The following is a 25,515-nucleotide window of genomic DNA, read 5'->3' on the forward strand; positions in this document are numbered from 1 at the left end:
GTTTTGTTGATGGTGGTGGAAAGCGCTGTCACAGGCGATGCTCCAGAGTCTCCCATAAGTGTTCAATTGGGTTGAGATCTGGTGACTGGCACACACGCACGCACGCAACACACACACACAAACACACCATTAAACCCCCTATGCTCCTTTGAGACCCCTCTGTCAAAGTCACTGAGATCTCTTCTTCTAGCCATGGTAGCCAAGATAATGTTATGTAACTCTGCCAGACAAATAAATATTTGGACACCTTGTAACGATTTCGTTCTAATCCAAGTCAAGGTCATGCTTTTAAATATTCAGAGTATATGATACTGCTGCAAATTCACAAGAGTAAGAGTTTTAAGAAACACCACATTAAAATGTCAGTGTCAGTTCAATATTTCTTAACACCTACTCCTATCTTTCTCTATTTCACCCTTTCTTCCCACCAATTCCACTCTTTCTTTCCACCTGTCCTCGCTTTCTCTATTGATTCAAGCCCCCTTCCCACCCAGTGGAGTCCCCCCCCCCCCCCCCCCCCTCTGCTTGACAGTGAGATACATAGCTGATACGATCATATCATCCAATTAAAAAAATACACACTAACTGAAATGAGTTTATTCACTGATAAAAATGGAATGTGTGTGATTGTGTTGTTGTGAGGAACTATTGTCCCTTAACTAGGGCCGGGATTCAATGCAAGGAACGTTATTGTGTACCACAGTACACTATACCACAGTACACTGTAACCGACTTTAAACAGTAATTTACGATTGAGCTGCCATAAGCACTGTGAATGCTATCTCTGCGAACGTCAAGGAAAATGCCTTTAAAAGGCACATTGTCGGATGTATAGCGATGTGCGCTATAACACACCTTGGATTGAATCCAGGCCTAGATTAACTTGGAATGCTGTTAGGAAATGTTCTGTTCAAAAGCTGGTGGAGTTGACGTGTAGAATATCAAAATACAGAACACCAGGATCTACAATCCTTTTCAGTTTACCAGTGAATTCATATAAAATCATAAAATGACAGAATTTTGTCATAAAACATACTGTAAGTAAATGTACAAAAACACAAAAGCAGGCTAATATTTCATCTGAAATGGCCATTTGAGGCGAAACAACATATATAAACATACAAACAGACTACCCAACAAGGATTGATATTTACATTCATACATAGTTGTAGTTCTTCATATTTGCTTTTGAAAAGTATGCACAAGATAAAATAGCTAAAATACAATGACATTTCTACAAACAAACAAAAGCATTTCAGTAAACTTTCTTTTCTTTTTTTCCTTCCTTTTTACAATGATATACAGAGCTCTACCAAGAGATAGCTGCCTTGGAGTGCTTGTACTATTCTAGGTTTCATGGATACATCAGGCCTCACTTTGTCAAAGCATAAAAGTGCCGCTAGTGTGGAAAGTGACCGTATTACTCCTAATAATCGTAGCAGCATTTTATTTTTGAATCTTTCATTATCAAAACAACCTGGGAAAAAAAATCGGCAACGAGCAGCGCTTATACACGATGCACACAATTTATTTGAAGTGATACGGTTTGTTATGACAACAGCAGCACTTCTTTGCTTTTTCAAAATACCACCCACTGAGTTTTGCATTAGGTACATATTTTACAAAATGAATGCCAGTTAATTTCATTATTTAAAAAACTGCATTTGTGAATACCATCATTTGATGACGATCATAAAGGAAGATTCTACAGAGATCAAAGGACAGGGGGTAAACAAGGATGGACGTAAGCACAGTATCAATTCCCTTTCAACCACATGACAGTCGGTAATAAACAACAAGATAAATACGTCCAAATGTTAATTTCAATGACTGGAATTGAAAAGGGACTGACCAACTCGGGTATTTATTGAGAGAATGGTGATGGGCATTTTGTGCCCATTGTGCTACTCAGTGCCCATAGATGCATTGAATAGCCCTGCCAGCTGAAGCCAACGTCCCGTTTTGACAATTATAGCACCGCTACGAAAGGCGAGCAAGGTTGAGTGGATACACTCCGGTATGCCCTTTCCCTGACCGTTTCCCAAATGGCATTCCCTATATAGTGCACTACTTTTGACCATAGTGCATTATGTAGGGAATAATAGGATGCTATTTGGGACGCAGGCCCTCTCTACAGAGCATAATGCAATGCGGCAATGACAAAAGGCCCATTGCAGTACCAGTGAACTGGCACGACCTAGCTGTTCTCGCCGACTGCTCATTGAGTGGACAGACGGGTCAGTGTGAACTCTGTAACAATAGAAAAGTAGGTGACCGAGGATTGTGGATATTTGTGAAAAATATTTTTCCAAACTAAAGCACAGGATCAGCGTCCCCCCCCAAATTCTAACCTTCATTACTGGCAAAACTGATTCAAGATCAGCATCTAGAGGAAATTTCACCCTACGCTTCAAGATGGCTAAAGAGGTATAACCACATTGTAGCCATTGAAGATAATGTGAAGCCATTCACTGAAGCCAGTCACTTGCAATCTGCATATACCCTGCACTGCTTTAACTTCACTGCTTCGCGTATATATGTATCTTTTGCTAATGCACTCCAGAGTTCCCAACCCCAAAATGGTACCCCTGTCTTTCTAGAAGACCGGGGATGGCCAACCCTCCTCATAGAGAGCGACTGGTTGTGCAGGAACACACCTGATTCTACTAACCAATTCCTGATCATGACATTGATTGGCTGAATCAGGTGTGTTTGAGCAAGGCTGGAATAAAATCTTGCATACCCCGTAGCTCTACCCACACCCAGCCACACTCCATGTTCACCTTAGCAGTTTATCTGAACAGTGGATGTCCTTTTCCTCTCCTCCCTTCCTCTGGCGACTGTCCCCCGCTCAAAGAGGTCAATGGTGAGACAACTATTTTGGAGAATCCGCAGTATTTGATGAAAGAAGAGGAAAAATCGAGCCTAGAAAATCTCTTCCTCTTCAGCCTCACAGCCGTACTCTAAGAGAAAAAGAGAAAGGGAGTGAAATGCTAGTGTGCAGGTCCATTGGGTTAGCATTTCAATCAGCACCATCACAAGCTCACAGCGCTAGGATTATGTTGCCTGGGGTATGCCTTCAGGGCTGATGCAATTTATTTTACCAGGCAAGTCAGTTAAGAACAAATTCTTATTTTCAATGACGGCCTAGGAACAGTGGGTTAACTGCCTGTTCAGGGGCAGAACGACAGATTTGTACCGTGTCAGCTCGGGGGTTTGAACTTGCAACCTTCCGGTTACTAGTCCAACACTCTAACCACTAGGCTACCCTGCCGCATGCAATTTTTAACAACGTTGATGAAAATAAGCCATAACACCTACGATTCACACGCGTTGAAAAGAGCTTGCAATGAATTGTTACTTACCTATTGTGCCATGGATACGTTCTATAGTCAAGTCTGTAATGACATGCTATGACTCGCTTGTGTGTGTGTGTGTGTGTGTGTGTGTGTGTGTGTGTGTGTGTGTGTGTGTGTGTGTGGTGTGTGGATGTTTTTGTACTGTAATGTGTGTGTGATCTGCATTGCATGTTCACTCACCGTTTCCTCCCAGGAGCTGCAACGCACTGACACAGGGCTCCTCCACTTCTTCCTCCTCATCATCCTCTGCCACTTCGTCATAGGCCACCGGGCCACTCTCCACCATAGTGGGTCCTGGAGGGGCCGAGTTGGGGGTAGGCGGGCTGGACAAGTTGGGCAGAACAGCGGTTGCAGCCGGGGTCAGGTTAGGGGTCACCTGGAAAAGGAACGTGTTTACGTTAAGCAATACTGTTCCTCGGCGTACACATCACAAACAAACTGAATTGGTCCACCCACACAGACAGCATCGTGAAGAAGGCGCAGCAGCGCCTCTTCAACCTCAGGAGGCTGAAGAAATTCGGCTTGTCACCAAAAGCACTCACAAACTTCTACAGATGCACAATCGAGAGCATCCTGTCGGGCTGTATCACCGCCTGGTACGGCAACTGCTCCGCCCACAACCGTAAGGCTCTCCAGAGGGTAGTGAGGTCTGCACAACGCATCACCGGGGGCAAACTACCTGCCCTCCAGGACACCTACACCACCCGATTGTCACAGGAAGGCCATAAAGATCATCAAGGACAACAACCACCCGAGCCACTGCCTGTTCACCCCGCTATCATCCAGAAGGCGAGGTCAGTACAGGTGCATCAAAGCTGGGACCGAGAGACTGAAAAACAGCTTCTATCTTAAGGCCATCAGACTGTTAAACAGCCACCACTAACATTGAGTGGCTGCTGCCAACACACTGACTCAACTCCAGCCACTTTAATAATGGGAATTGATGGGAAATGATGTAAAATATATCACTAGCCACTTTAAACAATGCTACCTAATATAATGTTTACATACCCTACATTATTCATCTCATATGTATACGTATATACTGTACTCTATATCATCTACTGCATCTTTATGTAATACATGTATCACTAGCCACTTTAACTATGCCACTTTGTTTACATACTCATCTCATATGTATATACTGTAGTCAATACCATCTACTGTATCTTGCCTATGCTGCTCTGTACCATCACTCATCCATATATCTTTATGTACATATTCTTTATCCCCTTACACTTGTGTAAGGTAGTAGTTTTGGAATTGTTAGCTAGATTACTTGTTGGTTATTACTGCATTGTTGGAACTAGAAGCACAAGCATTTCGCTACCCTCGCATTAACATCTGCTAACAATGTGTATGTGACAAATACAATTTGATTTGATTCATCTGCTTATGGCCATTGGATACCACTTCTGCCACCGAAATGTCGCTAAATCATGTCTCTAGCAAAAATTGAAAATATTAATTAAATGAGGGAGTGAGTTAGAGAGAGCAAATGGAGACAAAGAGGTAAGAAAGGGGAAAAAAGAGCAACAGAGGGAGTGAGGGATAAATCAGGGACCGCATATCCCAGCAGGCATGTTTGCAGGAGTGAAGGGAAGCAACGCCGGGAGGTGTGAGAGGCCTAATTAATCATCATGTACTGGAAAAGAGGAGGCTATTTGAACTAATTATAGCATGGCCCTCTCTTTTTTCTCTCGCTCTCTCTTTCTGTCGCTGCCTCTTTCCTTCTCTCTCATGCTAGGGCATAATGAGGACCATCTCCAGGCGGTGACAGTCAAGTCATGACCACCAGTAGGAGACCTGATGGCAGATGGTCAGGGAGAACAAGTTGACTAGCCTCAAACCCCTACAAGGCTCTGACCAAGGGTCTTCAGTACTGTTCACAGGCAGGCTTGTTGAAGCCTGGGCCAGTGGGGCCTGGGCCAGTGGGGGAGATTGACAGAGAGTGGAGACTGGGATAGTGTGAAGCCATGTTGGCCTTAACTAGTGGGTTCACCAACGAGAGGAGAGACAGCACAATGGTTGGGCCAGGGCAGGGAGGATCCCGATTGAAACTGCAGCAGAGCCATGTATACAGAACAAAAATATACAGTTGAAGTTGGGAGTTTACATACACCGTAGCCAAATATATTTAAACTCAGTTTTTCACAATTCCTGACATTTAATCCTAGTAAAAATTCCCTGTTTTAGGGCAGTTAGGATCACCGCTTCATTTTAAGAATGTGAAATGTCAAAATAACGGGGTCAGAAGTTTACATACACTCAATTAGTATTTGGTAGCGTTGCCTTTAAATTGTTTAACTTGGGTCAAACGTTTTGGGTAGCCTTCCACAAGCTTCCCACAATAAGTTGGGTGAATTCTGGCCCATTCCTCCTGACAGAGCTGGTATAACTGAGTCAGGTTTGTAGGCCTCCTTGCTCGCACACACTTTTTCAGTTCTACCCACAAATTTTGTGTAGGATTGAGGTCAGGATTTTGTGCTGGACACTCCAATATCTTGACTTTGTTGTCCTTAAGCCATTTTGCCACAACTTTGGAAGTATGCTTGGGGTCATTGTCCACTTGGAAGACCCATTTGCGACCAAGCTTTAACTTCCTGACTGATGTCTTGAGATGTTGCTTCAATATATCCACAAAATTTTCCTGCCTCATGATGCTATCTATTTTGTGAAGTGCACCAGTCCCTCCTGCAGCAAAGCACCCCGACAACATGATGCTGCCACCCCCGTGCCTCACGGCTGGGATGGTGTTCTTCGGCTTGCAAGCCTCCCCCTTTTTCCTCCAAACATAACGATGGTCATTATGGCCAAACAGTTCTATTTTTGTTTCATCAGAACAGAGGACATTTCTCCAAAAAGTACAATCTTTGTCCCCATGTGCAGTTGCAAACTGTAGTCTGGCTTTTTTATGGTGGTTTTGGAGCAGTGGCTTCTTCCTTGCTGAGCGGCCTTTCAGGTTATGTCGATATAGGACTCATTGTACCTGTTTCCTCCAGCATCTTCACAAGGTCCTTTGCTGTTGTTCTGGGATTGATTTGCGCTTTTCGCACCAAAGTACGTTCATCTCTAGGAGACAGAACGTGTCTCCTTCCTGAGCGGTATGGCGGCTGTGTGGTCCCATGGTGTTTATATGTAACAGATGTGAAACGGCTAGCTTAGTTAGCGTGGGCGCTAAATAGCGTTTCAATCAGTGACGTCACTTGCTCTGAGACCTTGAAGTAGTAGTTCCCCTTGCTCTGCAAGGGCCGCGGCTTTTGTGGAGCGATGGGTAACGACGCTTCGTAGGCGTCAGTTGTTGATGTGTGCAGAAGGTCCCTGGTTCGCGCCCGGGTATGGGCGAGGGGACGGTTAAAAATGATACTGTTACATTGATGCTGTTGACCCGGATTACTGGTTGCTGCGGAAAAAGGAGGAAGGTCAAAAGGGGGGTGAGTGTAACAGATGTGAAACGGCTAGCTTAGTTAGCGTGGGCGCTAAATAGCGTTTCAATCAGTGACGTCACTTGCTCTGAGACCTTGAAGTAGTAGTTCCCCTTGCTCTGCAAGGGCCGCGGCTTTTGTGGAGCGATGGGTAACGATGCTTCGAGGGTGACTGTTGATGTGTGCAGAAGGTCCCTAGTTCGCGCCCGGGTATGGGCGAGGGGACGGTCTAAAATTATACTGTTACATATACTTGCGTGTTATTGTTTGTACAGATGAACGTGGTACCTTCAGGCGTTTGGAAATTGCTCCCATGGATGAACCAGACTTGTGGAGGTCTACACATTTTTTTTCTGAGGTCTTGGCTGATTTCTTTTGATTTTCCCATGATGTCAAGCAAAGAGGCACTGAGTTTGAAGGTAGGCCTTGAAATAGATCCACAGGTACACCTCCAATTGACTCAAATTATGTCAATTAGCCTAACAGAAGCTTCTAACACCATGACATCATTTCTGGAATTGTCCAAGCTGTTTAAAGGCACAGTCAACATAGTGTATGTAAACCTCTGACCCACTGGAATTGTGATACAGTGAAATAATCTGTCTGTAAACAATTGTTGGAAAAACTACTTGGGTCATGCACAAAGTAGATGTCCTAACCGACTTGCCAAAACTATAGTTTGTTAACAAGGAATTTGTGGAGTGGTTGAAAAATGAGTTTTAATGACTCCAACCTAAGTGTATGTAAACTTCCAACTTCAACTGTAAAAACAACATGTAAAGTGTTGGTCACATGTTTCATACGCACAAAAAGGTTATTTCTCTCAAATGTTGTGCTCAAGTTTGTTTACATCCCTGTTTGTGAGCATTTCTCCTTTGCCAAGATAATCCATCCACTTGACAGGAGTGGCATATCAAGAAGCTGATTAAACAGCATGATCATTACACAGGTGCACCTTGTACTAAGGATAGTTTTGTCACACAACACAACACAATGCCACAGATGTCTCAAGTTTTGAGGGAGCGTGCAACTGGCATCCTGACTGCAGGAATATCCACCAGAGCTGTTGCCAGATAATTGAATGTTAATTTCTCTACTGTAAGACGCTTAAGAGAATTTGGCAGTAATTCCAACCGGCCTCATAACCGCAGACCATGTGTAACCACACAGCCTAGGACTTCCACATCCAGCTTCTTCACTCGCGGGATCAACTGAATAATCAGCTGAATCAGCTGAATAAACTGTGGGTTTGCACAACCAACGAATTTCTGCACAATCTGTCAGAAACAGGGTCTTGACCTGACTGCAGTTCGGCATCATAACCGACTTCAGTGGGCAAATACTCACCTTCGCTGGCCACTGGCAAGCTGGAGAAATGTGCTCTTCAAAGATTAATTCTGGTTTCAACTGTATCAGGCAGATGGCAGACAGCATGTATGGCATCTTGTGGGCAAGCTGTTTGCTGATGTCAACGTTGTGAACAGTCTGCCCCATGGTGGCGGCTGTGGTTATGGTATGGGCAGGCACAAGTTACAGACAACGAACACAATTGCATTTTATCGATGGCAATGCATGAGGCAAATGGTGGTCACACCAGATACTGATTGGTTTTCTGATCCATGCCCCTACCTTTTTTTAAAGGTATCTGTGACCAACAGATGCATATCGTATTCCCAGTCATGTGAAATCCATAGATTAGGGCCTAATTGACTGATTTCCTTACATTAACTGTTACTTAGTGAAATTGCTGCATGTTGTGTTTATATTTTTCAGGTTAGTGCACCTGGGCCACGTGCTCCTGGAGGCAGGTTAGTGCACCTGGACCACGTGTCCCTGGAGGCAGGTTAGTGCACCTGGACCACGTGCCCCTGGAGGCAGGTTAGTGCACCTGGACCACGTGTCCCTGGAGGCAGGTTAGTGCACCTGGGCCACGTGCTCCTGGAGGCAGGTTAGTGCACCTGGACCACGTGTCCCTGGAGGCAGGTTAGTGCACCTGGACCACGTGCCCCTGGAGGCAGGTTAGTGCACCTGGACCACGTGCCCCTGGAGGCAGGTTAGTGCACCTGGACCACGTGCCCCTGGAGGCAGATTAGTGCACCTGGACCACGTGCCTCTGGAAGCAGGTTCCACCACTCACTTTCTGTACTGTATCCCTCTCCTTTATCTCTCCATTTACATTTCTCTCACTGTCAATAAAACATGTACAAATTCCTAATAAATATATGTAAAAAAAAAAAAAAAGACAACATAAAAGTGAACCTTACAAAGTGAACCTCTATGGTTACTCTTTCGAAAGATGCCCCTTTGACGTGTCTTGTAAACGTTTCACTCCTCTCTCTTTCTCCTTTCCTGAATGCAGGCTTTACTTCCATTCTGAACACTATGCTCCAGCCAATTAGTGGACTTTTTCATTGGTTCCCTGGAGGTAGCATTGGGTTGCCTGGCAACGGGCAGATGACCCCCACAAGGTTCTTGTGTGAGGTCCTTTCTACTGCTGATTGGTGAGCTGTGAAGTCTCATTCAGTTGTCAGAGCACTGAGGGAGCCCAGAGTAGACCACTAACATGCCAACTCCTGTGATAATCAACATTTAGCCCCATGCTAATACCTTATTAACCAAATGCTTACCGAACTTGAGTTACGTGCTAATACAATGTCGACTGCTGACCCTAAGTTGAACAAGAGCAAACCTAATGAGTACAGTGGACTGTATCAAAACAAAACAATGGTAAGTAGTCACTTACAAAACAGGGTATGGAGCGATCTGAAGTGTAAGATTGAAGGTGCTATTTGGTTTAGGGGTCAAGGGAAATCAATGATAATCAAGGCCCTATTCAAATAAGTATTAAAAAATACAGACCTGCCAACTTCAGACTTTTTTATGAGTACCTCTTCAGCACGGTGGCGGTACTCCCAGCCCCGGACCCCATGACGCGCACGTTTAGCTTAATAATGATGTTGGCAGAAAACTGCCTCAGTAGTGATGGGTTCTGACTTCTAAACTTGAAAATATGAAATATCCTTATTCAGGGAGAAGGGAATGCAGAACGTTTACATTCTGTCAGAACATGTTATTGTTAGACATCATGTATCTTATGGAAAGAAGAAGCGCCACAGTCTGGTACAAGTCAACAGGACAGCCAACAGTGAGTTGGGGAGGAGTAAGGAATTTGGCCGAGGTCAGCTCAGATGAAGTGAGAAGTAATCACCAAAGTCCAGTCTAGCAACAGAGATCTATTGGCTGTCCAGATGTGTAAGGAGGAGACTCAGCATAGGAGGAAGGTTTAAATACCAGTGCTTGTGTAAATATGTCTTTTGCAGCTGTGTGACCCAGTGGGTGAATAAACTTGGTTTAAGCTTTACTAGACATCTGAGTTTTTACTCGGTTTATTTAGAACCTAACAGTTGGCACTGCGAGCAGGGTTCACCACGATTTACAGTTGAACTACAGAGTCAGAATCAGTGACAGTTCCTACATCTGTTACCACTCATTCTAACATCTTGGGGAGATGAGAATCGTAGGCTGAACAATTTTAGGATATGGACCTAGAAAGCCTGAGTTTATTCAGTAGGCCAATTGTGTAACGACTGGTCGTAAATATATGGTGTAGGGTAGGTGTTACATCTGCTCCTCCATGCCCTCTACTTCTCATCCTGTGTCTCCCTAACCTGCCGCCACTCCCCCAGTGCTGTCTGTCTGTCTGTGGGTGTATGTGATTGTGTGAGTGGAGACAGGTGTGCTGGAGTCAGAGCGGATCCCCACCAACTGCAACCTGTTCCATAATCAAGACCTCTACAAATATTTAGCCCTGCCACTTCCACTCTGCCAGATCGTAGCCTCTGCTCAGTCAGTCTGCGTTTCAAGCCATTTGTTCCTGCATAGATCTTATCCTGTTGTGCCTATTTTTCCCTAGCCTGACCCTGCTTTTCTCTCCACTACTGTTTCTGTCCGCACTGACTCTGGTCCCTGTCTCCAGTCCGCTCGTCTCGTCAGTCCTGCTTCCCTGCCCTGAACCCCCACTCTACTGCTTCCTTGGATTCCACTCCGGACCTGCTTATCCTGCCCCTACTCCCCTTGCCCCAGCCTCAGTTCCTGGTTCCCTACGACCTGCCTGAGCTTTCCCTGGCCTGCACCCCCCCAACACAAACAGCTGAGACTGGGTTTAACAGCTGAGGGGGTTTAATCTCGTGAGACATTTTATTTCCTCTTATTCTGAAATAAATGTATAGAATTGACGAAAGGGAGGAGGGGTCACGAGAAATTAGATTGGAGTTAATGTTGTAAGTGTTAAGAGTTTTAAAGAATAAATTCTGTCAAGCGACAGCATTGGGGTTGCCAAACCTGAAATTACTTTTTAAAATGTTTGTTCATGAACATGTAGGGCATTGTGGTGTGGTGGTTAAGGAAACTCATGGGGAAAAGAGAGACCAATGAATTGTTAAACTTGGTTGAGAGATAAATGTCACCGTGTCTAAGGGTAGTACATGCTAAATAAGAGTACATTAACGTTGGGGTGGATTAAAACAAACAATTGGAGGGAGGACAGTGGACTCATGTTTTGATTGTAATGAAAACTTTTATGTTGCTGATTAAGATGTACACTTTCACTTCCAGAAGAGGAGGGGCTGTCATCATATCTCCCTTTAGAATGTTTCCTGAGACTGTTGTCTTGGGAGAGCAGTTGTAATGAACACGAGGGGAGACAGAGCTTGTTTCAAGCGCAGGGAGCAGCAGGTGTTTGCAAAGGACCACAGGAGGAGGCTGGGTCCTGGGGCAGGCAGAAGGTCATACACAGGGAGTCCAAAAGGGCAACAGTACAGACATGGAAAAGGCTAGTAATGTAGTTCGGGAGATCAGGCAATAGGTAGATAACAGGAAATTCGATAGACTAAAGTACAGGCAGGGTGTTAGTGAGGCAGGTAAAAAATATCATACACGGGAGGAGTAAATCACAGGAAAAACAGAGCTCAGAAAGACGTGTGTCACAAAACAAACAATACCTCACAGTGATGGGGTGCAAAGAACTGAACTAAATAGTGTGTGATAATAACATACAGGTGTGTGAACAGGTGATTAGAATTCAGGTGACTGGGATCTGGAGAGTGAGCTGCGTTCAGGGGATCTAGGTGTTTGAGGGTTTGAGTTGGAAGTAGCAGTTAGTGAAATTCTGCAGTTTTAATAAGTATAAAGGTATCCGGATTCAGCCATAAAGGGAGCTCCCAGATAAGTAAGACCTGGTCATGTGTTTGTTTTTTCCCTACGGTTTACCACACACACAAGCACGCACACACAACTCACCGGTTATGAATATTTGTTAGTGGTGTTAATACCGTGTATGATTTATTGTGTGAGGTCTTTTTAATTTGGTTTTAAACTGGGTACGCAGAATGATGGAAATGTTTGACATGTTGTTAAGTGGTTCCTGAATTACAGGGAAAGAAAAGGAAAATAAAATACTTAATGGTGTTAAATTACCTTTGTCCTGACTTTCTGGTGAGGCCTGATCAACCTCAATAGAAATGATCAAGACAATAGGTGAGATTTAAGCATAATATGAATGTGGGACACTCGTCTCTAGTCTATTTTACCATTACCTTATGGGATACAAACTCTTGATAAATTGACCAAGAACAGTGTGAACCCCCCCCCCCCCCCCCCCCCCCCCCCCGGCAGAAGAAGTAGTGACAAAGGCATTCACTACGGCCTTGTCTTTCACCACTCCTACCTGTGATCTGAGTCCGAGCCGTCAACCTGTGTACGAGCAGCAGGAGTGCGGCATGAGGCCTGAGACCGTGCATGTGGAGTGAGCATGGAGAGAAATCACGTCCAAACTTCTCTCATGCTGCTGGTGTACTGGTGGGAAAAATGCACCAGCAAGAATGGACTGCACAGAATGGTGGTGGCAGCTCAGTTGAGAGACCCGTGTGCTTGGGAAAATCTGATTCATTTCCCAGATATTGAAATCAGGACATTATCATGGGCCATCAACTGTAACAGGCACGAGTTACCTATGTGCTGTTGGGAACTGTAACGCTACCTGTATCGCTACCTGAAACGCTAGCTGTATCGCTACGTGTAACTCTACCTGTATTGCTACCTGTAACATTACCTGTAACGCTACTGTAACGCTACCTGTAACGCTACCTGTATTGCTGCCTGTATCGCTACCTGTAACGCTACCTGTAACGCTACATGTAACTGTACCTGTAACGCTACATGTAACGCTACATGTAACGCTACCTGTAACGCTACCTGTAACGCTACATGTAACGCTACATGTAACGCTACATGTAACTGTACCTGTAACGCTACATGTAACGCTACATGTAACGCTACCTGTAACGCTACCTGTAACGCTACATGTAACGCTACATGTAACGCTACATGTAACTGTACCTGTAACGCTACATGTAACGCTACATGTAACGCTACCTGTAACGCTACCTGTAACGCTACATGTAACGCTACATGTAACGCTACATGTAACGCTACCTGTAACGCTACCTGTAACGCTACCTGTAACGCTACCTGTAACGCTACCTGTAACGCTACCTGTAACGCTACCTGAAAAAGAACATGAAGACACGCTAAAAGGATGAGTCCAGGGAGAAACGGGGGGTGGTCAACCATGCCAATAATTGTTTATTTGGGGTATCAGGTTGATTGTGGAGGTCTGCACACTGCAAAATGTATAGTAATTTAGACTAAGAGTGCATTGAGATACCGATCTGTCATTAACATGCCACTCGTGACAGTAAAACAGGGACAAACGGGGGCTGTAATGAGAAAAGTTAATATGGGTAAAATATGGTCCGGTTTGTAAATGTACATTCTAACCGTGACAATGTGTGCTAAGTTGAGGGGCTTGAATTCAAGTGATGGACTCAACATAGAGTACTAAGGACTGTAATTCTAAATTTGGGTTGGATAATTTATCAAATGTTTTAATTATGATTAGAAGATAAAGAGAGAGAGAGTGAGCACTGCCCCTCAGCTGTGAGGAGAGCACAAACTGAGGGGAGGGTGCACTGCTTGAATTTATTGAGGGTTTTAATTACTTTAAACCTTATCTTTTAGTGTCCTCCGAAAGGGAGGTTATTAGAGAACCCACTAGATGATAGCTTGGGCCAACCATGAGGGGGTACTGGATAGTAGGGATTTCGTTTTACAATATCATCAGAATCATAATGTTAAAGCGCATCAATACATGTGGATTGCTGGATGATACCGTACAACTAATTACGTACAAGGCTCATAGTCTGTGTCTTGCTTTGTCACCCGAGGATGAGGATGAAGGAGACTTGCATGGAGACTAGCATCCCATGGGCATAGAACAGAATGGATGGATGGCTCTCTCCCCAATCTCATCCGCATCAAGGGTGGTGTGAAATTGTTAACATGTATTTTTGTCTCTTCCCTGTTCAAGTCAATATGTTTCTAGATGTCGTGGAACATAAGAGTGATCATTGTTCCAGAAGAGGGATTGTTTGGAAATTGACTAATTGACTTGAGAATGTTTTAGTATGTTTATAACTATAGAAGTGGATTAGTAGTAGTGACTAATGTGTTATGGGTTAGATTAAATGATTTATGTGCAAATCTATTTGTAGCAGGAGGCAAGGTACGTACAAATCAAATCTTATTTGCCACATGTGCCGAATACAACAAGTGTAGACTTTACCGTGAAATGCTTACTTACAAACCCTTAACCAACAGTGCAGTTCAAGAAGAAAATATTTACCAAGTAAGCTAAAATGAAAAGTAATAATAAAAAGTAACACAATAAGAATAACGAGGCTATATACAGGGGGCACCGGTCCTGAGCCAGTGTGCAGGGGTACAGGCTAGCTGAGGTAATCTGTACATGTAGGTGGGGGCGAAGTGACATATGCATAGGTAACAAACAAACAGCGAGTAGCCAGTGTACAAGAGGGGGGGGGGGGGGGTCAATGTAAATTGTCCAGTGGTAGATTTTTTAAAATTGTTCAGCAGTCTAATGGCTTGGGGGTAGAAGCTGTTGAGGAGCCTTTTGGTCCTAGACTTGGCGCTCCGGAACCGCTTGATGTGCGGTAGCAGAGAAAACAGTCTATAACAGTTTATGGGCTTTCCTCTGACACCGCCTATTCTATAGGTCCTGGATGGCAGGAAGCTTGGCCCCAGTGATGTACTGGGCAGTTTGCACTACCCTCTGTACACCGACATCAGTGCATTCTGTGGAGTCCCAAAAATCAAGGCATTAACGTTACAGGGAATTGGGAGAGCGGGATGGACCGTGTCTGGGGTGGAGATCTGTGTGGCTCATAAATTAAGGAAGGGGTTAGTAGAGTCTGGGGAACAATACCACTCCGCTGTGCAGAGTGATACCATGGAATAGCTCAAAGAACAGGAAGGACAGCTAACTGTGCACAATATAAAGACAAATATGAAGTTAAATCGTTACGTCACACATACCCATATTATTGTGGCAGAGATACTGTTGTCATTTCAGAGACTATTGTTAACTTTCAATGATGAGTTTGTCAAAGAAGGTATCGACCGTAGCAGAACACAGGTCATTGAAAATGTTGGGTGCTAGGGAACCGGGTATGAGTTGGGAGACAGGCAGGGAGTATCTGAAAGGGTTAGTCCTAGATCTATCAGTGAACCACAAAGACAATAGGAGAGCAGGAGACAGATTCCATGCAATAGCTATTCTCACGGCAGTCGCTGTAGATACAGTAACTGAAGGAGCGGCAGTATGGCGAAGGATATTATAGTAACAGCATGGAATTGGACTACGGCTCAAATGAGGGATTTTGAAGTATGCGTCATGGGCAGTGTTAGTAGTAGCAGGGGTTACCTTTGTAGCATTGTTGGGATATCATCTTCTGAGGGAAACGTATATACAGTGCTGAGTTACCTCCAGATGAGGTAAAGTTGATTAAGGCCACCACACGTGTATATCGGGTGGCCATTCAGGAGGAAGGAGATGGAGAGAAGTGAAATTGATATGGCTTGGGAACATCTTTTTGAAACATGTGGCCGGACAGGGGAAGACTGGGTGAAAGCATAAGGAGGTTTTTTAGAACCTTCATTTTTGTGGAACCCAGCAGAAAAAGTATCCCGAAGGCATAGAGTCAGGTGAAAAGAGATTGGGAATCGTTATGTTATCAAACTGGTTTTTCCTTGCATTTACAGTTGAAGTCGGAAGTTTACATACACCTTAGCCAAATACATTTAAACTCAGTTTTTCACAATTCCTGACATTTAATCCTAGGAAAAACCCTTTCTTAGGTCAGTTAGGATCACCGCTTCATTTTAAGAATGTGAAATGTCAGAATAATAGTAGAGAATAATTTATTTAAGCTTTAATTTCCTTCATCACATTCCCAGTGGGTCAGAAGTTTACATACACTCAATTAGTACTTGGTAGCATTGCCTTTAAATTGTTTAACTTGGGTCAAACGTTTCAGGTAGCCTTCCACAAGCTTCCCACAATAAGTTGGGTGAATATTGGCCCATTCCTCCTGACAGAGCTGGTGTAGCTGAGTCAGGTTTGTAGGCCTCCTTGCTTGCACACACTTTTCCAATTCTGCCCACAAATTTTCTATAGGATTGAGGTCAGGACTTTGTGCTGGCCACTCCAATACCTTGACTTTGTTGTCCTTAAGCCATTTTGCCACAACTTTGGAAGTATGCTTGGGGTCATTGTCCCTTTGGAAGACCCATTTGCGACCAAGCTTTAACTTCCTGACTGATGTCTTGAGATGTTGCTTCAATATATCCACATAATTTTCCTATCTCATGATGCCATCTATTTTGTGAAGTGCACCAGTCCCTCCTGCAGCAAAGCACCCCAACAACACGATGCTGCCATCCCTGTGCCTCATCATTGGGATGGTGTTCTTCTGCTTGCAAGCCTCCCCCTTCTTCCTCCAAACATAACAATGGTCATTATGGCCAAATAGTTATATTTTTGTTTCATCAGACCAGAGAACATTTCTCCAAAAAGTACGATCTTTGTCCCCATGTGCAGTTGCAAACCGTAGTCTGGCTTTTTTATGGCGGTTTTGGAGCAGTGGCTTCTTCCTTGCTGAGCGGCCTTTCAGATTATTTCGATATAGGACTCATATTACTGTGGATATAGATTATTTTCTATCTGCATCCTCCAGCATCTTCACAAGGGCCGTTGCTGTTGTTCTGGGATTGATTTGCACTTTTCACACCAAGGTACGTTCATCTCTAGGAGACGCGTCTCCTTCCTGAGCGGTATGACGGATGCATGGTCCCATGGTGTTTATACTTGCGTACTTTTGTTTTTACAGGTGAACATGGTACCTTCAGGCATTTTGAAATTGCTCCCAAGGATGAACCAGACTTGTTGAGGTCTACAATTTTTTTTCTGAGGTCTTGGCTGATTTCTTTTGATTTTCCCATGATGTCAAGCAAATAGGCACTGAGTTTGAAGGTAGGCCTTGAAATACATCCACAGATACACCTCCAATTGACTCAAATGATGTCAATTTGCCAATCAGAAGCGTCTAAAGCCATGACATAATTTTCAAAGCTGTTTAAAGGCACAGTCAATTTAGTGTTTGTAAACTTCTGACCCACTGGAATTGTGATACAGTGAATTATAAGTAAAATAATCTGTCTGTAAACAATTGTTGGAAAAATGACTTGTGTCATGCACAAAGTAGACTTCCTAACCGACTTGCCAAAACTATAGTTTGTTAACAAGGAATTTGTGGAGTGGTTGAAAAACGAGTTTTAATGACTCCAACCTAAGTGTATTTAAACTTCCGACTTCAACTGTATAATTATGCATAGCTTGACACATTATTAGTCTTGTGCTATCACTCTCTTAGGAACCAGTAGGAGGAAATAGAGACAGTCAAAAGCTCCAGCTGAAATGCCATTATCAGTTGTCCGACGAGAAAGGGAAATAAGAGTGTGCATAGTGTGATTACAGATCAGAGGCCATACGTCTCGGAGATGATGATAATCATGTTTTGTTTCTTTCTTTTTTTTTCTTTTTCATGTGAATTTTTACCCCCTTTTTCTCCCCAATTTCGTGGTATCCAATTGTTTTAGTAGCTACTATCTTGTCTCATCGCTACAACGCCGTACGGGCTCGGGAGAGACGAAGGTTGAAAGTCATGCGTCCACAACCCAACCAAGCCGCACTGCTTCTTAACACAGCGCGCATCCAACCCGGAAGCCAGTCGCACCAATGTGTCGGAGGAAACACCATGCACCTGGCAACCTTGGTTAGTGCGTACTGCGCCAGGCCCGACCACAGGAGTCGCTGGTGCACGATGAGAAAAGAATAAGAATCCCTACCGACCAAACCCCCCCTAACCCGGACGACGCTAGGCCAATTTTGCGTCGCCCCACGGACCTCCCGGTCGCAGCCGGTTACGACAGAGCCTGGGCGCGAACCCAGATTCTCTGGTGGCACAGCTGGAGCTGCAGTACAGCGCCCTTAACCACTGCGCCACCCGGGAGGCCCATGTTTTGTTTCTTGAACATGTTTTATTTTTTTGGTTAATTTCTAAGTAATTTCCAAGTTTATATAATGTTAAACAGTATGGAATTATTGTTCAAAAGGGGGGACTGATGGGTTCTGACTTCTAAACTTGAAAATATGAAATATCCTTATTCATGTCACTGAGGAAGAGAGGGGAATTTCCTATGGAAAGGAGAAAAGCCACAGTCTGGTACAAGTCAACAGGACAACCGTGAGTTGGGGAGGAGTGAGGAATTTGGTTGAGGTCAGCTCAAATTAAGTGAGAAAGAACAATAATCATTTAAGTCCTGCCTAGCAACAGAGATCTATATATTGGCTGTCCAGATGTGTAAGGAGACTCAGCATAGGAGGAAGGTTTAAATACCAGTGCTTGTGTAAATATGTCTTTGTCTTATGCAGCTGTGTGACCCAGTTGTGGTTTGAGATTTACTAGTCGTTCGTGAGTTTTTTCTGTTTATTTAGAACCTAAGAGTAGGAATGGTAGGATATAGACTGCTATGGGTACTTGGTAATTGGCTGGTCTTTAGAAACTACCTAAAAATATATTTTCAATCAGGGCTCTCCCTAGCATTTTCTGACAAGGTGGTGCTGATGAAGGTCAAAGGTCGTGACCCCCTCAGGGAGTTGGAGCATTTAGCATTTTTAAAAACCTGTAACTGCCATTTCCTGAAACCTAGTGTCTTAAATTAAATCAAACAATATAGCCATAACAGTAGTCTAGTGTTTGATCCAGAATTAAATTGAGGTGGTCTCAATGACACCTTTACATGATTGTAGGTCAAATGTAGGGGTAATTTTTATTCCAACGCAGGGGTGTCAAACTAATTTTGCCTTGGGGGCCACATTCGGTCATCAACGAGGTCCGGAGGGCCGCACTGAATTTAAAAAAATATTTCCTAGCTGTCAATTTTTTTTATTATTTCCCTGACTGTCTAGCTTTCATTCAGGTGATTATGAGCGAGCTGGACACAGTCAACAAACTGTTAGAATGTAGGTCCATTATAATTTCTACACAGTTTCGATTTGGTTTTAGTTATTTTGAAGTACAGTGTATATATACAGTACCAGTCAAAAGTTGGGACACACCTACTCATTCAAGGGTTTTTCTTTATTTGTACTATTTTCTACATTTTAGATTCTTCAAAGAAGCCACCCTTTGCCTTGATGACAGCTTTGCACACTCTTGGCATTCTACCAGCTTCACCTGGAATGCTTTCCCAACAGTTTTGAAGGAGTTCCCACATACGCTGAGCACTTGTTGGCTGCTTTTCCTTCACTCTGTGGTCAAGCTCATCCCAAACTATCTCAATTGGGTTGCACTCCATCACTCTCCTTCTTGGTCAAATAGCCCTTACACATCCTGGAGGTGTGTTGGGTCATTGTCCTGATGAAAAACAAATGATAGTCCGACTAAGCGCAAACCAGATGGGATGGCGTATCGCTGCAGAATGCTGATTAAGTGTGCCTTCAATTCTAAATCACAGACAGTGTCGCCAGCAAAGCACCCCCAAACCATCGCACCTCCTCCTCCATGCTTAATCTACTCTCCGTCTCACAAAGACACGTCAGTTGGAACCAAAAATCTCAAGTTTTGACTCATCAGACCAAAGGACAGATTTCCACCGGTCTAATGTTCATTGCTTGTGTTCCTTGGCCCAAGCAAGTCTCTCCTTCTTATTGGTGTCCTTTAGTAGTTGTTTCCTTGAATAAATTTGGCCATAAAGGCCTGATTCACACAGTCTCCTCTGAATAGTTGATGTTGATGTGTCTGTTACTTAAACTCTGTGAAGCATTTATTTGGGCTGCAATTTCTGGGGCTGGTAACTCTAATGAACTTATCCTCTGCAGTAGAGGTAATTCTGGGTCTTTCTTTCCTGTGTCGGTCCTCATCAGAGCCAGTTTCATCATAGCGCTTGATGGTTTTTGAGACTGCACTTGAAGAAACTTTCAAAGTTCTTGATGTTCCGGATTGACTGACCTTCATGTCTTAAAGTAATGATGGACTGTCGTTTCTTTTTGCTTATTTGAGCTGTTCTTGCCATAATATGGACTTGGTCTTTCACCAAATAGGGCTATCTTCTGTATACCACCCCTACCTTGTCACAACACAACTGATTGGCTTAAACGCATTGAGGAAAGAAATTCAGGAAAATTACTTTTTACAAAGAACACATTTAAATGCATTCAAATCAAATCAAATGTTATTGGTCACATACACATGGTTAGCAGATGTTATTGCGAGTGGAGCAAAATGCTTACGCTTCTAGATCCAACAGTGCAGCAGTATCTAACAGGTAATATCTAACAATTGCACAACAAAAACTAATATCTAACAAATTTCAAAACAAAACCTAATACACACAATGTAGTAAATGTAACCTTTATTTAACTAGGCAAGTCAGTTAAGAACAAATTCTTATTTACATTGACGGCCTACGTAAAGGAATGGGATAAGAATATATAAGTATAAAATATATGGATGAGAAGCGACAGAGAGGCTAAGATAGAATAGATAGTGAAGGATACAGTATACAGTATATACATATGAGATGAGTAATGTGAGATACAGTGCCTTGCGAAAGTATTCGGCCCCCTTGAACTTTGCGACCTTTTGCCGCATTTCAGGTTTCAAACATAAAGATATAAAACTGTATTTTTTTGTGAAGAATCAACAACAAGTGGGACACAATCATGAAGTGGAACGACATTTATTGGATATTTCAAACTTTTTTAACAAATCAAAAACTGAAAAATTGGGCGTGCAAAATTATTCAGCCCCTTTACTTTCAGTGCAGAAAACTCTCTCCAGAAGTTCAGTGAGGATCTCTGAATGATCCAATGTTGACCTAAATGACTAATGATGATAAATACAATCCACCTGTGTGTAATCAAGTCTCCGTATAAATGCACCTGCACTGTGATAGTCTCAGAGGTCCGTTAAAAGCGCAGAGAGCATCATGAAGAACAAGGAACACACCAGGCAGGTCCAAGATACTGTTGTGAAGAAGTTTAAAGCCGGATTTGGATACAAAAAGATTTCCCAACCTTTAAACATCCCAAGGAGCACTGTGCAAGCGATAATATTGAAATGGAAGGAGTATCAGACCACTGCAAATCTACCAAGACCTGGCCGTCCCTCTAAACTTTCAGCTCATACAAGGAGAAGACTGATCAGAGATGCAGCCAAGAGGCCCATGATCACTCTGGATGAACTGCAGAGATCTACAGCTGAGGTGGGAGACTCTGTCCATAGGACAACAATCAGTCGTATATTGCACAAATCTGGCCTTTGACAATGATCCAAAACATAAAGCAAAATCTACAATGGAATGGTTCAAAAATAAACATATCCAGGTGTTAGAATGGCCAAGTCAAAGTCCAGACCTGAATCCAATCGAGAATCTGTGGAAAGAACTGAAAACTGCTGTTCACAAATGCTCTCCATCCAACCTCACTGAGCTCGAGCTGTTTTGCAAGGAGGAATGGGAAAAAATGTCAGTCTCTCGATGTGCAAAACTGATAGAGACATACCCCAAGCGACTTACAGCTGTAATCGCAGCAAAAGGTGGCGCTACAAAGTATTAACTTAAGGGGGCTGAATAATTTTGCACGCCCAATTTTTCTGTTTTTGATTTGTTAAAAAAGTTTGAAATATCCAATAAATGTCGTTCCACTTCATGATTGTGTCCCACTTGTTGTTGATTCTTCACAAAAAAATACAGTTTTATATCTTTATGTTTGAAGCCTGAAATGTGGCAAAAGGTCGCGAAGTTCAAGGGGGCCGAATACTTTCGCAAGGCACTGTATGTAAACATTCTTCAAGTGGCATTATTAAAGTGACTAGTGTTCCATTTATTAAAGTGGCCAATGATATCAAGTCTGTAGGTAGGCAGCCACCTCTCTGTGCTGGTGGTGGCTGTTTAACAATCTGATGGCCTTGAGAGAGAAGCTGTTTTTCAATCTCTCCAGCTTTGATGCACCTGTACTGACCTTGCCTTCTGGATGGTAGCGGGGTGAACAGGTAGTGGCTCAGGTGGTTAATGTCCTTGATGATCTTCTTTGCCTTCCTGTGACATTGGGTGTTGTAGGTGTCCTGGAGCGTAGGTAGTTTGCCTCCAGTGATGCGTTGTGCAGACCGCACAACCCTCTTGAGAGCCCTGCGGTTATGGCCGGTGCAGTAGCAGTACCAGGGAGTGATACAGTCTGATAGGATGCTCTCAATTGTGCAACTGTAAAAGTTACTGAGGGTTTTCGGTGACAAGACACATTTTTTTCAGCCTCCTGAAGTTGAAGAGGTGCTGTTGTGCCTTCTTCATCACACTCTGTGTATGTGGACCATTTCAGTTTGTTGGTGATATGTACACCAAGGAACTTAACACTTTCCACCTTCTCCACTGCTGCCCCATCGAGGTGAATAGGGGGGTGCTCCCTTTGCTGTTTCCACGATTATCTATGTATGATTGGCTCAGCTCCAACTTCAAACGGTTGAGTCTAAAACCACAATGTGCCAGCTAGAAGCCTCTTTTTGAATATTTTAGAGTAGTTTTTTAACCAGAGTACTTTGACCTTAAATTGCGGGCATGGTATGCAAAATGTTTGCAGGTTGGCAGGTCTGAAAATGGTCATCCTAATTTTTCCAAGTCGCATTAAATACAGTTTATTTTACAGCTCAGTTTAAGGTGGTATTTACGTTGTATTTACTAGGAAACTAGGTGGTAACAATGGATACTTTCTGATACTTACCTCACATAATTTATAACTACTTGGTACCAAATGGTACAAACTACGCTTATGTAAATTAATCTCAAAGAAACTAAATTGTAATTTGTATGCAATTATTATATAACTGTAATTTCAAAGTAACTATCTGTTAAATACCGGGTTGTAAAAAAAAAGGTTTACAGAATTTAGATTTTGTTGTGTGTGGTGGGGCTCACCTGTGAAGCGGCTCTCTTCTTCTTGGTTGCAGAGGATATAAGTGGACGGAGTCTGAAAGAGAGAAGAACGTCTAAACCATCAGAATTGAAAAAGAGAGCACAAGCATGAGTAACCTTAGCTAACACTCGATGAAAAAACAGAATGCTACACAAAAATGTACCAAACTAGCACACCTCCTACATTCTAGGACTCCTGAGTGGTGCAGAGGTCTAAGGCACTGCATCTCAGTGTAAGAGGCGGTCACTACAGTCCCTGGTTGGATTCCAGGCTGTATCACATCCGGGCCGTGATTGGGAGTCCCATAGGGTGGCGCACAATTGGCCCAGCGTCGTCCGGGGTAGGCCGTCATTGTAAATAAGAATTTGTTCTTAACTGACTTGCCTAGTTATATAAAGATACAAAAATTATAATCATTTTCTACATTATAATTGAACGCAAAAGATTCACCAACCTCTCCTCCAATAAAAAAAAAACGAGTTTTCTGGAAATAAACTATTTATTACAGCAAATTAACAACCCCGCCCACCCTTCAACCTACTTGCCGTTTTGACTTTCAAACCTGCGCATTTGAAACATTTCAGTCCAAGACCTTCCCCGCTGGGGTTCAAGAAACCCTCTGGCATTGATGAAACGCTGGGGCTAAATTGGCTAGAAATCAGCTTTTAACATCAAACGCTACTATTTAAAGCTAATGCTATTTAAGGCTTATATCAAAAAGCGCTCTCTTACAAAGTTAATTAGTCTTAAGGGGGAAGTGGGGGAAATGAGGGATTCTGGAAGGTTGGATAGAAAGTGACCTTGACGTGTTTCGGTGTGGAGAAGGAGAATGCGGTGGTACTGTATTTCTCTAAGGTAGGCTACGTCTGTAAGGCTGTTTTATGGCACCTGTTAGTTGGGGAGTTTCCTCTAACTCAGGCATCCGGCCACATTGGGACGCATGAACATGGATGAAATCATACATGCATTCATCAATTGTCTGCTTTTGTCCGTCAAATGACAGCCCAAGTCAACTATTTTCATACAAGTTGCATAAATAAAAGACGGACCAATTTGTGCATTTTTTATCTGACAATCATCTCTGTTGTCCATCATATATCAACAGATGACTCCGGTTGAAAGAGGAATTGCTCAATATGGAATGTTCACACAAAATGTAAATGTGGCCACAGCCTAAATAAGACACCACTGACTACTCTATCCATCAGTGTCGTTGTAATATTGCCTTTATAGAAGGCAGGTGTAGCATATTAAAAAGGAAAAGCAGCAAGAAATATTTTAACAAAACACACAAGTGCCCTAGCCACACCAAACCCAGACATATACACAACTAAGTCGCTCAAACATAACTCATATACCCTGACAAATTAATTCATTAAATATAGTTTACACACAAACAAATGCAAATACAAACTCCCTCCCTTCCTACCCCCCTCCCTCCAGCGTGACACACATACACAACACTCCCTCCCTCCCTGCATGGAAGAGAGAATTTCCCCCATCTCCTCTTCCACCCCCCTTGTAGAGAAATAGGGGGTCTCCCTGAGGACTCAGTGGGAGTGCTTTCCCCTTCGATAAGGGAAAGTGCCACTAATTAATCTGATTAGGGAAAGGGAGGAGGCAAAAAAAGGGGTGTGGGAGGGATAGCGTTTCTCGTTTGCCAAGCAGGGCTCTCTCTCCCTTTGTCGAGCCTCATTAAGAGAGGCTGTAAGCATTAGCCATCTGCGTAGTTTGACGGCACATGCTTCTAGAAATACAGTGGGTTGAACCTCCGTCTTCCATTGAAAGCAGTGGCTAGCGGTGCGCTAGTAGTTTGATTCTAGGCTAGCAGACGTTGAATCAAACTGCTGCTTTAGCCACAACAGTTTTCAGTATTCAGTGTGTTTGTTAGTGTTTTTATAACTCAAATGTTCCAAATTCAATCTCACTGCCACATAGAAAGACCTATTAAAAATGGGTGGAATATGAAGAAGAAGCATGTCATTTCCAGCCATCCCATGTCTACGTCCTCCCCACAACGACCACAATAACCTTCCTCGGCGTGCCAGCGAGTTCACCAGTGCCACACTATCATTAGGACTGCTGTGCGCCCTTACTGGAGAAACACAACCATCCCTGGGGTGGGTATGGCGAGCGCAGCAAACCGTAACACAACCGAGTAGAGTGAGTCAATAGCCTTGGACAGAGAGCTCTCTTTCGCCCAGCTGTGACTAATACACTTACAGCATGGGCCAGATAATAGCCATGTAGCCCGCGGGTCCTGAGTTTCGCGCTTGCACGCTTCCTA

The 25,515-nt window shown here is 43.4% G+C and overlaps 1 protein-coding gene across 3 annotated transcripts in view; it reads right to left on the bottom strand.

Annotated features, from left to right (window-relative positions):
- Positions 1 to 582: 582 nt before the first annotated feature.
- The window catches only part of brf1b (BRF1 RNA polymerase III transcription initiation factor subunit b), a 127,301-nt gene continuing 102,368 nt past the window's right edge, over positions 583 to 25,515 (bottom strand). For all 3 annotated transcript variants that reach the window (XM_021612195.2, XM_036985214.1, XM_036985215.1), the window contains 3 exons: positions 23,231 to 23,282; positions 3,540 to 3,735; positions 583 to 2,963 (listed from right to left, as the gene is read on the bottom strand). In XM_021612195.2, coding sequence (XP_021467870.2) covers positions 2,926 to 2,963; positions 3,540 to 3,735; positions 23,231 to 23,282 — 286 coding nt within the window. In that variant the 3' untranslated portion in view covers positions 583 to 2,925. The remainder of the gene's footprint in view (positions 2,964 to 3,539; positions 3,736 to 23,230; positions 23,283 to 25,515) is intronic.

Source organism: Oncorhynchus mykiss, chromosome 8, assembly GCF_013265735.2.
Source record: "Oncorhynchus mykiss isolate Arlee chromosome 8, USDA_OmykA_1.1, whole genome shotgun sequence".
NCBI lineage: Eukaryota > Metazoa > Chordata > Actinopteri > Salmoniformes > Salmonidae > Oncorhynchus > Oncorhynchus mykiss.